At 36.7% G+C, this 14,739-nt stretch overlaps 2 protein-coding genes across 2 annotated transcripts; one reads left to right on the forward strand and one right to left on the reverse strand.

The window, feature by feature from the left end:
- Positions 1-4,045: 4,045 nt before the first annotated feature.
- LOC140780099 (eukaryotic translation initiation factor 4B1-like) lies at positions 4,046-10,734 on the forward strand. The gene is made up of 3 exons (XM_073125434.1): positions 4,046-5,334; positions 9,447-9,845; positions 10,421-10,734. Exons 1-3 carry the CDS (start codon positions 4,184-4,186, stop codon positions 10,443-10,445), a joined length of 1,575 nt encoding a protein of 524 aa, XP_072981535.1. The 5' UTR covers positions 4,046-4,183; the 3' UTR covers positions 10,446-10,734.
- A 1,523-nt stretch (positions 10,735-12,257) lies between these two features.
- On the reverse strand, positions 12,258-14,097 carry LOC140758217 (high-affinity nitrate transporter-activating protein 2.1-like). The gene is made up of 2 exons (XM_073094305.1): positions 13,793-14,097; positions 12,258-12,857 (listed from the first exon to the last, which is right to left on the reverse strand). Exons 1-2 carry the CDS (start codon positions 13,947-13,949, stop codon positions 12,382-12,384), a joined length of 633 nt encoding a protein of 210 aa, XP_072950406.1. The 5' UTR covers positions 13,950-14,097; the 3' UTR covers positions 12,258-12,381.
- Positions 14,098-14,739: the final 642 nt, after the last annotated feature.

Consider the following 14,739-nt stretch of genomic DNA (forward strand, 5'->3'; position numbering starts at 1 on the left):
TTTTGGTTTTCAGCATGATTATATGATCTTATCTAGAGATGATTTCAGTCGAACATATTTTATCATTCATGTGAGTAGACTGATTATGAATATGAGTATGTTGACTGATCATCTTTATATTGAGACGATTTGTAGCTTGAATATGCACGTAATAAACTAGCATGAGTATGCATATGATACATGTACCATTGGAGGTTTCATCGCATCATATATATATATTTTTAACTATTTTTCCACCTAAATTTTTGATATGCATGACTTATTATAATACTAGATAAAATATATATGATCTGTCATTTAGAAGAAAAGCATGAAATCTGATTGATACAATTGTTGATAGAAAACGTGAGGATACTCGAGTGGCGCAAGGGTTAGGATACACTTGGTGGATGATTGATTGTTTAATATAGTCGCGATCCTGTGGCCTTATGTTCGAAATCGTTAGTCTATATGTGCAACAGACATTAGGACACATGCCCTTCGCTAAAGCATATGTGGTGAGTTATCCTCACATATTTCTATCAGCTAGAAGGGTAACTGGTATGGATGGATGTTGATATCCTTAGTGAATGGCAGGGTATGATTATGATTGAGATACCCTTTACGTATGATAGGGTATGCTTTGAGCCTTCGGGCATGTTGATGAGATCGGATAGCAGGTGTTGACTGTGCATAGTGATTTACTATGATGATAATATTTAGAGATAACTTGATAACTTATTGAGAAATACATATGATTTCATTATCATTTGATATACTTGATTATCGATTAGTCAATATGCATCATATGTGGTTGCATTTGATATCATAACATAGTCATAGTCGCATGCATCATTTGTGTTATATTTGAGAGAGTTATGATAATGGTATGACATGAAAATTATTTATACATTATCGAGAATTATATACTTTGATCAGTTATAACATGATAGCTATATTTTATTTATATATTATTGATAATACATTCATATACTCATTTATGACATAATGCTCCTATATGACTCATATTATTCAGTACATGATTTACCTTTTGTTTCGCATCACTAATTTAGGGTAAGTTCTATTCATTGAGTCTTTTTGCTCATAACCCTCTTTATTTTTTTTTCTAACCCCATTAGATATATAGTACGTGATAACAACTTGAGATATCGTGAAAATATATTTTAGAATAATAAGGTGAGTTATAAGTGCAAGACGATATAGATGATAATTTGTATAGAAATTGAGTTGTATCGTTATTTATTATATTTGTATTTTATTATATCAGATGATTTGTATAATATATGTCAGATTATAGTGTACTCATTGATTAGTTATTTCAGTTGTATCTTGATGGTTTATCGTGACCTGTGTGAGTTCTGTCAAATTATGTAGCTATCTAGTATAATTGTTGTAGATTTAGATATAGATATGTTAACAAGTTTATTTTGGTGATGTCATGATTTATTTTATGATGAATTATAGGAGCATAGGTGTATCTGTGAGTGATATGCCCTATCCGGCCTCGCGTACGCTGCACATGTCGTGTGGGTGTGCACGTGCCTATGCTGGGTTGGAGAGTTGCTCCTATTGCATCCCTAGTGCCTTTTCCTCTAGACGCAAATCCAAGAGCCAAACAGCTATAAATCCAGCTCCAGTCTGGATGGCGGGTTCGGGGTCATCGTTCGAGACGATGACACAATATTCGTTTTACTAAGACTAGGAGCATCTGTGTGACCATTATTCGGCACTGAAACATCATTCCGAGAGGCAAGGGACAACAGACAAATCAAGATACAGTGGCCAATGCAGTCGTATTTGAAACACATCGTGCGTAGATTATCACAGGCCATAGCCTAAGAAACTTGCTCCTCGGGGAGCTCAATTAGGGTAGACTATTTCAACAATTTTGTCAAATCAATCTTGATGCACACCCTAGCAAACCTCCCCCCTATTCTACCTAAAGTGCAACCATCAATTCTGATAGGCCTACCAAGATTCAAAGTAATGTTAGTACTGAGGTTTTGTCTCTAGTATCCACTGAGTAGTCTAATAAGCTGAAATGAAACCAAGGCAGAAACAATTTCTTCTAGCAAAGGCTAGAAGTTAGGAGACAAGGGGATTAAATTGAAAACCAGACCACGAAAAGACCATTGCTGCCACAGAGCATAGTGATCATATCCCATTCAAAAGAGAATTTAAACATAAAATAAGCTAGATGCCATATCAATTACCTAAAGGTGCCCGCTAATTTCCACCTCCTAGCTGCCTCCTTAGTTAGGTGCGGGAGAGGGGGGAGGAGACTATGCTTCTGTTCGACTCTAGTTTCCTTGATCTTCTCTACATCTAAAGTCTCCTTTGAGGATGAGAAGTTGTGTATCCGATGGAGGATATTTTCGTAGTCTGCATTAAAGGCCTAAGGAGTAGAGAAGTTATGAGTGGCATTAAAAAGTAGGGCCAATGAAAGGGGATGAGAGTTTTTCTTTTTTTTTTCCTTTAGACTAAGCAATAACTTCATAAACAACTACTTTGGTGAAGGCTTTTTTATTTACTGTCTCTATGGAAGGCTCTACCACCTTAGTAGAAACCCTAGGAGATATTCCCGTTGTCGCACGAGTAGAGTCTAGAGTGGTTGTCGCATCCACCTTTGTAGGTGGATAAGAAGGGTTAGTTTGAGAGTAGGAAGGGTCGCGAGGGGAGCCTAGGAGACCTTTCAACCTACATCTCATCCTTACCACGTGGAGACAAAACTTTTCTCTAATTTACTCTCTATAGAATCTCCTCATTATGAATTTGTTTCCTTCCAATAAACTCTTCTTAATCCTTCTTGATTTAAGAATTAAATATTAAATCTTATATATATATATATGAGAATTTTACAAATCACACCCTATATTTTATCTATTTTGTGATTCACACTCTATTTTTGAAGTTTTTATACCCGATCCCTACTTTTTCTTTATAATTCTCATTTAACACACTCCGTTAATTTAAATGGTACTAATAAAAGAATGTTTTATTATAATATATAAAATAATTTATAAATACATAAATTAATCATACCTTATTCAGAGGAGGAAAAAAATGGTGATAGTATTTTAGTCGATATCAATTAGTCAAAATAATGTTAGGGTGTTAAATGAGAATTATAGAGAAAAGTAAGGGGTCAGATTACAAAATCATTAAGGACGAGGTGAATCATAAAATAAGTAAAATATAGGTGTAATTTATAAATATTACATATATATACTCATATTACTCTCAATTTAAAATACCAAATATTTTCACGTTACTCTCATCAATGTCTTTGGGACCACAAAAAGAAAAAAAATCTAAAAAAATTAAATAAATGAATTGAAAATTTTCGCTTTCGATTCATCTCTCTCCACATGCCTTTGTTGAAACCCAAACCTTAACCAGAGCCCTAATTTCCTAGATCTCAACCTTTAGAGAAGGCAATGTCAAAAAATCCCTAGGGCGGGATTGGTGCTTAAGCCCTCGAGGCTGAGCAAGCATTGGCGGAGAGCTAGGCCTAGGAAAAGGGAGGAGAGCTTTTTTTCCTTGAGCAATAACTTCATGGACAACCGCTTGCACAAGCGAAGTCCAGGGTGGTGGATGAGGAAGGTAAGTGTTTGAGAGTGGGAAGGGTTGTGGGGGAGCCCAAATAGAGAAATTTGGGTCTCCATCCCTTCCTTACCCCTGGGAGAAAACTTTCTCTAATTTACTCTCCATAGAATCCACTCTTTTTGAATTTGTTTTCTTCCAATAAACTCTTTCGAATCCATCTTGATTTAAGAATTGGATACTAGATCTTATGTGTGTGTATTTATTTATATATATATATATATACTTGCATTACTATGAAATCAAGATACCAAATGTACATATAAATGTAATATACATATATATATATATATATTATCTATCTATCTATCTATCTATATATATATATATATATTATCTATCTATCTATATATTATATATATATATAATACTTACATTTCTCTGAAATCAAGATACCAAATATTCCCATATATATCCGCGGCTGCCGTTGGGACCGAAGAGAGAAGAAATAATAGAAAGAAAAATAAATAAAAGAATTAAAAATTTCCGCTCTCGATTCATCTCTCTCCACACGCCTCCGTCGAAGCCCTAACCCTAACCCGAGCCCTAATTCCCCAGATCCCAACCTTTAGAGCAGGCGATGTCAAAACCCTGGGGCGGGATCGGCGCCTGGGCCCTCGAGGCGGAGCAGGCCGAGGCGGAGGAGCGCGAGCGCGCGGCGGCGGACCCCGTCCTCGCGGCAGGTGAGCCGCCGGAGAACTTCCCGAGCCTCACGGAGGCAGCCGCCGCAGGAAAGCCCAAGAAGAAGAAGGCCACTCCGATCTCCCTCTCCAAGTTCGCTAGCGGCACCTATGAGGGGCCCGGCGGCCGACGCCATCCGTCCTCGTCCACCGCCGTCGGGCTCACCCCCGATGAGATGCTCCGCCTCCCCACCGGTCCCCGAGAGCGCTCTGCCGAGGAGCTCGATCAGTCCCGCATCGGCGGCGGATTCCGATCCTACGGGTACGGATCCGGACGGAGGTCCGATGAAGGTGATAGTTTCGGCGGCAGGAGGCGCGGCGGGTTTGATGACGATGAGCGGCGTGGGCCACCGTCTAGGGTTTCGGATCTCGATCAGCCGTCGAGAGCGGATGAGGTTGATAACTGGGGGGCGAACAAGAGGTCTTTCGCTCCGTCGCCGATGGACTCTGGTAGGCATGAGAGATATAGCTCGCTAGGAAGCGGCGGCGTGTCAAAGGCTGATGAGGCTGACGATTGGTCTCGTGGGAAGAAGTCGGTTCCATCTAGGTACCCTAGCTTCGGGTCAGGGTTTGGGGATTCTGGTGGTCCGTCAGATTCTGACCGTTGGGGGAGGGGAGGAGTTGAAAGAGTACCCCTGCGTAATGGGGATCGTGAAAGGCAGAGGCTTGCTTTGGATCCACCCAAGGGGGAGGTTGGAGGGGTGCCTGCTGAGCCGGCTAAGAGTCGGCCTAGCCCGTTTGGTGCTGCGAGGCCAAGGGAGGAGGTTTTGGCAGACAAAGGATTGGATTGGAAGAAGATGGACACTGAGATTGACCTCAAGAAGACGAGCAGGCCAACTAGTTCTCATTCGAGCAGGCCTTCTAGCGCACAGTCCAGTAGGCCCGGGAGCCCTGGGTCGCAGGTCGCAGCAGCAGCAACTGAAGGAGCAACGAGGACACGGCCAAAGGTGAATCCTTTTGGGGATGCTAAGCCTAGGGAGGTTGTGTTGGAGGAGAAAGGGAAGGATTGGAGAAAGATAGACCTTGATCTAGGACACCGTGGGGTCAACAGGTATATGTGATCTCTTTTTCTGCTTATCTATGATTCATTCTGCAACTTCTTATTCGAAAATTTGATACTTATAATTGTTTTCTTCAACTGGAAGTAGTTGTCAAGAATATGTTTTGAACTAACATGGACATCAAGTTGGTTCTCTTTATAAATGTGTTTTTTCTTTTGACGAGGGCTTCATCTCGTTTTTAATTTATCTCTTTTGCTGTTAATAAGATCAACAACCTGGGAACTTGAAATTTAGTAGCCTTTTTTGGTATTTATTAAATATAACATGCTTTTTAATTGCAATATTAATTGGCAAAACTTTCGTTTTCTTTCTATTTCAGAAGTTGTAATTCTATGGTAGATAAGTTTTGATCTTCTTTATCTTGTATTCTTCTGTTTAGTCCTTCATTTGTTGAACATTCTGGTGAATTTAGGATTTTTCTAGCAAAGAGAGTGGTTTAAGACGTCCATTTATTTCAATGAGAGATACAACTATATAAGGTAGGAAAGGGATGAATGACAGGTATTCTTATTGCAGAAAAGGATAATTTATTGGAATAGTATGTAGAGGGAGGATGCCATTTCTTATGATTGGTGGGATAAACAAAAGAGGGGTTATTTCATTAAGAAGCTTCTTTTTTTTTTGTGAGATTAGCTTGAGTAAAATATTTCCGCTTAAATTTTTTTGTCTACCAATATTGCACAGATTGGTAACTTGAACTTGTATCATTACTACCTAATAATTTTTCAGTTTCTAATGCCTGATCTCCATTATCACGTTGGGTATTTCTAAATCTAATAATTATCAGGTGATATGTTTGCCAAATAATTGACTTTTGATGGATTTATGGCTTGAGAACCATCAGCTGTTGTCTCTTTATTAACAGTAAGATTTATTGTTTTTTTGTCAATATTAAGATTCAATTTCTTACTGGTGATGACTGGGATGTTTGTTTCCTTCTGAGTGGATCTTCTGTAGTGATATCATCGCCCATAGATTTTAACAATTTCATGATCTTCTTTTTGGATCTTTGGTTGGTTTCTTTTCAAGCCTCAGTCAAAGAAGAGATAAGATCTTTTGACCAAATTAGACATTATAATTCATTTTCTGCAAAAGATTCTCAGATTTTTGCAGGTTTCTTGCATTTCACCATAAATATATATAAGGAGATTTCTAATTAACCTTTGAAGGCTAGGCAGTGGAGATTTTCTTGATTCAATCTTGACCAGATTAGGATTGACCTGATTTGTGTTAATTCAGGACTTAGACCAACAAGATTATGCTTGAACATATAAGGAGTTGCTTAATTAATAACTTTTTCTGTTTAATAGTATCTTCTATATTAATCCAAATATTTATAGAAATAGAGGATGCACTTATGGCGTAATTTGCATCAATAAATTCATGACAGAAAAATTGCTATGGAAGGCCTTATGGATGAGTTTTAGTGTTTACACAGCTATTATTTTGGTTTGCAGTTAGTGAATTAAAGTTTGCAAAGGAACTAGTTAAGGTTTTGTATTTCAGAAAATAGATAATAGATGATAATGATAATGTAAGTAGTTATTATTGGGAAACCCTGTCCCTCTTCAAATACATCCTCTGCCCTTTGATGACTCGAAATCTCCATGTCCTCTATCTAGGGTGATTTGAGAAATGGTGGAGCATCTTTTCCTCCACCTTGTTCCATCTCCTTGAACATGTGTAAGCTTTCTTTCTTTTCTTACTGTGATGAAAGCCCTTGTAGAGACAAATCGATAGCTAAAGACATACATCGTCTAAAGGTGAGCTTGCTGCAGTAGAAACAAACCAAGTGCATACAAGATTTTAAAGTGATCTAATGGCCAAAGGTATGGAGAGTGTGTGGTATGAAATTTAGTTTCCCTGCTTCTGTAGAAGATTCTTTATCATTTTGAGGAAAAGGTTCACGAAGAAAGGGAAATAATGGAGAGATCCGAATTGGACTTAAATGTAAATGACATGACAAGTCTTTTCCTAAACCTATCACTAAGTGCATGATGACGATATACGATATGATTAAAAAAAAATTTCTTTGTGGAAGGGCAGATCTGCTTATGATATAGTTCAAGAAACTGTACTCATTTCCTCACTTCTTTGTTCGTTCTAACTCATTCAATTCAATGGCTGGTTCTGAATACTGTCTCAGCTGCATCTACTTCATCTTCTTCTTGACTTTTTTTAATTAATTTTAGTTTTTGACTTGTATTCAGATAATTTTGAGACTAAAGTTGTGCACACACCCTACAGGATTTATTCAGCTCTATAGCTATTTTATTATGTTCCATACATGGTCAGTAGCTTCAGTAGCAATTTGTATCACACTTCTAGCATGGTACTGTACTATTGTCCTATAATGCAGCATTTTTTGTGCTTTTCTCTTGTAGCATGGCCATCTTTAAAAAGGCTGTTTCTAGGATGTTAATTTTAAATGAAGGTTTTTCTCATCTATGTAAAGGAGAGCTGATTGCACTGAAAATTTGTTAGGCCTGTTTTCTCTCTGTTTTTCCATATTTTTCTGTCCTAGATTCATCTTCAGGTTTCCATGGATTGATCCAGCATCAACTTTTGCTTCCTTTTTTTAACTGTCTCAATCTAATCGTTTTGTTGCTATATTTCTTCAACCTGAAATCACTTCAGTTCTTACCTTGTTATGCGCATTACCTCTATGTATACTGAAGTTATTTATTCTGGTGACTGTTTTTTTATTATTGAAAAAAAATATGGCAAGCAAATCAAGGTTTTTCTTATTCTTTTAAAATGCCTTTACTCTTGTAAATCTACTTTCCTTCTAACCAATGGAGAGTTTGCCTTCCCTCCATTTTCTCTTTCTCATTTCCATCAAGTCTCACTTTCTTTCCACTCTCAATTTTCTACACATTCATCTATTTATAAGTAAAAACAATTATACCTTTAAGTCCCACTTCTTGCAACCTATTGCTGCCTAATAAAGTTAAGGATCTGAAACACGCTGCAGCCGTATTACTTACCAATTTGCTTAAGGAGCAGACCTATCTACCTATTTGTCACTCTCTAGCATTTTAATTTGGAGGCCTTGGTCCTCTCTCTCCTTTTGATAGTTGAACACCTTTTGATGAATTGTTGTGAACAAGTGCAAGGTCTTGATTAGCTAGGGATTTGACGTTTCAGCACTTTGCAGCCCTTACTCTGTCACCGCTCTCCTTTCCTCTCTTGTATTGTTTGTCACATTCCGTGGGGTTTATCTTCGACTCAAAATACTTGATAAAGTTGGGCATGGCTGGGATTGGAGGGGCTTCCTACATTCAGATCTATTCCAGCTTGGCCAACAATTACCATGTAGATCAGACCTACTTAGGGTTTTCATTTTAGGGAAGAATGTTCAAGAAATTATACTAGAGTTATTTATATATGGTGAACTTTAAAAAACAAATAACTAAAGTTAATTAGCTTCTTATTACTAATGTTGATATTTGAAGGAAGGTTATTGTCATAACCATGTCCTTGCTGAGTATGTTTTGGAAAAGATGCTCAGCCGTACTTTGTGGATCTGACTGGTACTTATTTGAAGTATTAAACTTTAAAATATAGTTAGGAAACTTCTTGGTTACTTATGATCGTCACTATTGGTGATGAGCTTTGTGAAGATAGGTCCAATTGGAGAAAGACTTTCATTTCACATTTGGCTGTGAGAAAGATTTGTTGGTGCAGATATTTGCCTAGAAGTTTGATATGGATTTGAAAAATGTCTAGATCCAAATTTTGTACCATGTTGAGAACTATCAGTGTTTTAGTCGTATACTTTTCTTGTTTCTCAGATTTTAGTTTTTTTACATGTTCTTTGAATATATATTTTTTATTTTAAAAACACTGCTCTAAAAGAAAAGGTTTTCAATGACTGTAGCAGCAAGATTTGAAGATAAAGATATACCTCACAATTATCTTGTAGTTCAACTGCTAGAATATTACAAAGGACAGCTTTATTGGCATAAGAGGACTTCACATCCACTGCTTGATATCATGAGATACAAATTTGTTTTATGCTTAATTTTCTCCTTAATTAAATACTTAGTACTTTATCCTTCTTATCTAAATTTGGGTGTTTCACCATGGGTTTGGGTTCCAGACCTGAGACAACTGAAGAGAAGATGCTCAAAGAAGAGATAAGTCATCTGAAGGAGGCACTAAAAGAAACTGAGGGGCTCTTGAATGATGATACTGCAGAAGAAATAACCACTCTACGTGAGAAGATAATACTTAAGGAGAAGGACCTGGACCTCTTGATACTTGATTTTGATGACAAGGTTCGGTTTGGGCAGAGAGAAAGCACAGATGCTAGGCCTGGTTCTGGAGCAGGGAGGGCTTCTATGTTCTCACAAGCTGGTTCAGAAGAGTTGCGGAATGCTGAGACAATGGAAAGGCCAGGTTCCCGTGGTAGCATGGGAGAATCGAGAGCAAAGCCAACAGAACTGAAATGGGGATTTGTGGGGGATAGGACTCCCTCTGGCGGCCGAAACCCAGACAGGTACTTGCATTCCATCATTTTCTAATTTACTATAATTTTATTGGAAACTTCTCTTGAAAAGCATCTTTTTGATCAGATATTCTGTCTCCAACCGCTAAAATAGTTCATGGTATTGGCTATTTGGTCTTAAGGTCATATTGGTGAGTTTAATCTGAAAAATGCAGTAGAACCTGTCTATTTATAGGGAATACTTTATATGGACTATTGAAGCATAGTGAAAAGAACATTCATGTGAACATGCGCTTGGCTCTTCTTATGCTAGAATGAATTATTTGATTACGAATCTCCTCTTCATTTGGTCAGCTACAATAACACAATCTGCTTTAGAAATACTAGCATTTGCGGTTGGTGATGTAACTTAATTTTATTTGCTCTTGGGAGGTGGCTAGATTATTATTTGTGCCCTTTATTTCTGTTGATTGGATGGAATAGTTCATCATTTTACTTCAGATTCTTTTTTCTCATAAGTATGTGATATTTTTATTGGTGAAAAGTTCTCACTAATATTTTACATCTTCATCTAATTTCTTTCGCCTTACGCCCAACTGTTGAATTCTTTTCCATTTGATTTTCAGGTCAAGGTCAAGGGAGAGATGGTGAACGCTGATCTGAACTTGCAAACCTTTTTGCCCTTCTTATCCCCAACTTTGCAGTCAAAGACAAATTAAGCTGTTTTTCTTTATTTTTTTTGCTTCTAGTCTTCTTTCTGTTTGCTCCTGATGAGTGGTGGGAGAAACTGGCTAATGAAGAATACTCTGTCACCTAATTTATTGCTACCTTGATGTGGTGTATTTGAACTTCTTTTTCCGCATCAAGGCAAGCGGAAGCATTTGTGACTCCTGATCAAACCTCTGAGCGTTTCTACTTGTTCTTATTTTTGCTACTGCAACCATTATCTGTGTGTTCTACTTGCTAGCTGTAAAGATCCATTCGTTCACATTCTTTTACTACCATTGCCTTAAAGTATGTCAGACTGATGCATTTTTTGTCCACATAAGAGATGGCAGCTAATACTTTTGCTGGAACTTATTATAGTTCTGGGTACCACAATAGTGATTGTAATTATATTGAAATAAACGTGGAAACAAATCTTTGTAAAAGATTTGTTTTATTTTTTGTACTTCATAGATTAGTTTCGTGTCATACTTGATACAAGCTTAATGGAATATGGAATTCCAAGTGCCTTGTTATATATGATTTAGGTATAAAGTCTATCACTAATATGTTGAATAAGGGGATCTTCATTTTGCTATATTCTATTATGCTGCGTTCACTTGTAGAATAAGGGTGGAATAAGTATGTCTATTTTAATTTTTAATACTAGAAGAAGAGAATTAATATTAGTATAGTTATTCTAATATTTAGTTCAATATTAATATAATAGAGTATTTATATTTGATATGATATAAAGTTAATATTAAAGTATTAAAGAATAATAAAATTGTATTGGAAATTGATGATGTTTTAAATCAAATAATAAAAATATCCTTGAGTATATGTTAAAGTAGTAATAGTAAATGTTTTTTTTTATGAAATAATGTTAGTTTTTTACTAAAACTGTGGATTTTAAATATTTTACGTACCACTCTAAGAAATAACTATGCATTGCATGGGTAATATAGTTCGCAAGACAGAAAAATAACATCGCTCTTTATATAAAATAATCATGTTACGAGGTAAAGTAAAATTATTACTCTATACTATGTAAAATAATCATGCAGAAAGAAAAAATAAAGAGATATTATAAGGTAATGCAGGGTTATATGCCTACACTCTATATAAAATAACTATGTACTAGGAAATACATATGCATTACAGATTTGCAGTATTATAAACTCATAATGCGGTGTAATGCGGGGTTATAAGTTCACACTATGGTGTAATGTAAGGTTATAAGCCTGCACTCTATATAACCATACACTAGAAAAAATAAATAGGTACTATGGGTTAATATAGAGTAATAAGCTTGCATTGCGGTGTAATGCAGAGTAATAAGCCCGCATTGTAGAAAAAATGTGTGAGCTTAATATTTTTTTTTTAATTTTTGTAGAATTTACTAGTTCGAAAACAAATAAAATACCAACCATATGTGAGTGAGATGACTAATATTTAAAAAAAGAGATAAGTGAGAGAGATAACCTAAATGGTAACTAAGATGGCTCATATTTAATAGAAGAGACGGTGGGGAGACAGATAATCACAACTATAGTTGAGGTGATGTATAATTAAATGTTGTCTAAGCTAAGGGCAAAATAATAATTATAGGTTATTATTAAATTATCTTTTAAAAGTTGTATAGAATAAGATGAGAGAGAATAATGAATTATTATACTAAAATAATGTAAGATTTTGTTTAGTTATTACATTAGAATAATGAAGCTTATTCTAGAATAACTTTATTTTTATTCCACAAGTGAACAAGGGCTAAATATCTTTTGCAACACCCTTAACCAAGTAAAGGCAAAAAAAGAATTCACAGTGACAAACATGCAAACTCTTCTAGTTGTAACATCAAAGAGTTGTAACTAGCCACAATCTATTTCTTGGCCTTCCTCGTTTTCAGAATGAAAAAGACCCAGGCCATTAAAGAGATTGCAGAAAAGCAGCCAGCAGCAATGTCAAACGCCGCATGCCGTCCAGTGATCCCGACGATATCAAACACGTTACTGGTCTTCATGGCATCCGTGGTCTGCCCGTAGGCCACTTGCACACCGGAGTTGTCGAGCACGTATGCCCTAACGAAGTAGGTGGCGGTGGGCACAATGCGATCGATCATGTACTCGACGGTCATAGTATTTTCTACATCGGTGTTTGGCTGGTGCACTATCTTGAATTGGCATGTCTTGTCCTTGTTAAGGTCATCGTCACTCTTCCGCCAACTGCGGTCTATCTGGCTCACCGGAGCATAGCATAGGCTGACCTTCACCTCCTTGTAACCGGAGCCGGTGCCGGCTGGTAGGGTCTGGTTCAGAGCCCATGTCACAGTGATTTTGTCCTCTCCAGCATATAACACTTGAGTTTTACATAGCGTAAGGAGACCAATATTACAAGTTACAAACGGAATGAAAAAGTTGGTGTACGTGTAACTTGGAACTAATTGAAAGTTTGACTATAGAAAAGATATACTGGCACTTATTCTCTACAGATTTTGTTGTTGATCTGAAAAGATGGATGCCTAATGTCGTTCGTTCTTTTAACTTTCTATCAGGATGCTTTATATGCTTTCAAACTTCAACTACAACTTCTCTTTTCACAAGGACTGCAATTTGAGCTTCAAGGGATCCAGAAAAGAACCAGAAAGAGATTGATATATATATATATATATATTAAGCATTAGAAAGTATACTACTGCTCTTTTGACAACCAATGCAAATTCCGATAATTAGGTGAGATTGCCTATATCATCGAGAACCTTTTAATTTCAATACTAATAATATAAGTTGGCCAAATATAAAGGATAAAAACCAACTTTCCTCTAAAGCTTAAGCTCTTAGATTAGTTGGTGAATTAATATAATATCAGACCACAAAGTTTCAAGTTTAAATCGTCCTATCTGCCATTTAAATTATAAAAATCGTTTCCTTTCAAAGTCAAGTTATGAAATATAAATACCACCGATTATCTAATAATCAATCATGCCAAAATTAATATACAAACAAGAAATTCCTACTGTTGACGATTCCACCCTGTAGCACTTCTACCATACACTTATATGCCTCAATTTCTAGATATCAAGGGTGTTGGTTACATAGCTACAAGATTTAGGCACCAACACACCAACATGCAAAGTGTCAGAAATCTTTCAGAAATATCAAAGAGAAGTTTTCCTCCTTTCCCTAAATGAAAGAAACAAATCAGGGCATAGGCATAGGAACATAGCAAATTAATAAACCCAACAAATATAAGAAGATATATATACTACTTACTGAGAAGTAAATATACCTCACCTTGGCCAGGTTTGGGAGATGCAGTGACGATGAGAGTTTTGGGTAGGGTAGAGAGGAGCACCCCCATGGAAGGCCACGCATAGTATACAAGGAGGAGAACACTAGTAGTAGTAGTAGTAGTAGTAATAGTAGCCTTACAAGGGGCCAAACCAACCATTTCCAATTAGCAGAGAGCTCACCGTTCTATTTCTTGTAGGTGTTGAGAGATTTGGGAAGTAGAAGACTTCATCTATATATGGCTAGTCTTTAGTAGGCTCAATCAGGGCCAAATATAAGAAGAATCTGATGGAGAATTTCCAAATTGGGCCTCTAAATTCGTGAGAGAGTGAGCCGTGATTCAGTGTGGGTCGAATCATTCGAGTCAAATCGGTGCATGCCTTCTTATCTGTATCAGTGTATTAGATATGTGCATCCAATAGCTATGATCATGCGTAAAAACTAATATAAAAAACCGTAAAATTAAGCAAGTAGGGCATAATTGACGATATCGAATGTGTGCCATCCGGATCCACAAGTATGGAATCTCATTCCTTTTCAAGTTCTAACAGGGAAATAAAGGGTTGTGTAGCTCCTGACTTTAGCAAAAGGACATAAATCTGGTTGAATTTGTTCTTTAGGCTTGTATCCTATTCACATGAGGTTATGTGATATCAAAGGATTGGTATCTAAGTAGATTAGAATAGGTTTAATTCTTATTAGTTCAGGAGAGGGGATTGAGTAGAGATATACCAGATCAACAGATATTTCTCTCCCCTCAAAGCCACGTCTACTGGGCCACTTTTAGATCTAGAGTTTAATGAGTGAATTAGTGTGTCATTTTTGTCCGATGTAGCATGGTACGAATTATTTACACATCTACTTATAATCATCTTGTGATCAAGCATTCCTCTGTCCAAATCAAAGATCCTACCTCCACTGCATCGACATTATCGACCTATTTTATGCTG

The sequence above is a fragment of the Typha angustifolia genome, chromosome 3 (genome assembly GCF_048772165.1).
Source record: "Typha angustifolia cultivar Huaian chromosome 3, ASM4877216v1, whole genome shotgun sequence".
NCBI classification, from domain to species: Eukaryota; Viridiplantae; Streptophyta; class Magnoliopsida; order Poales; family Typhaceae; genus Typha; species Typha angustifolia.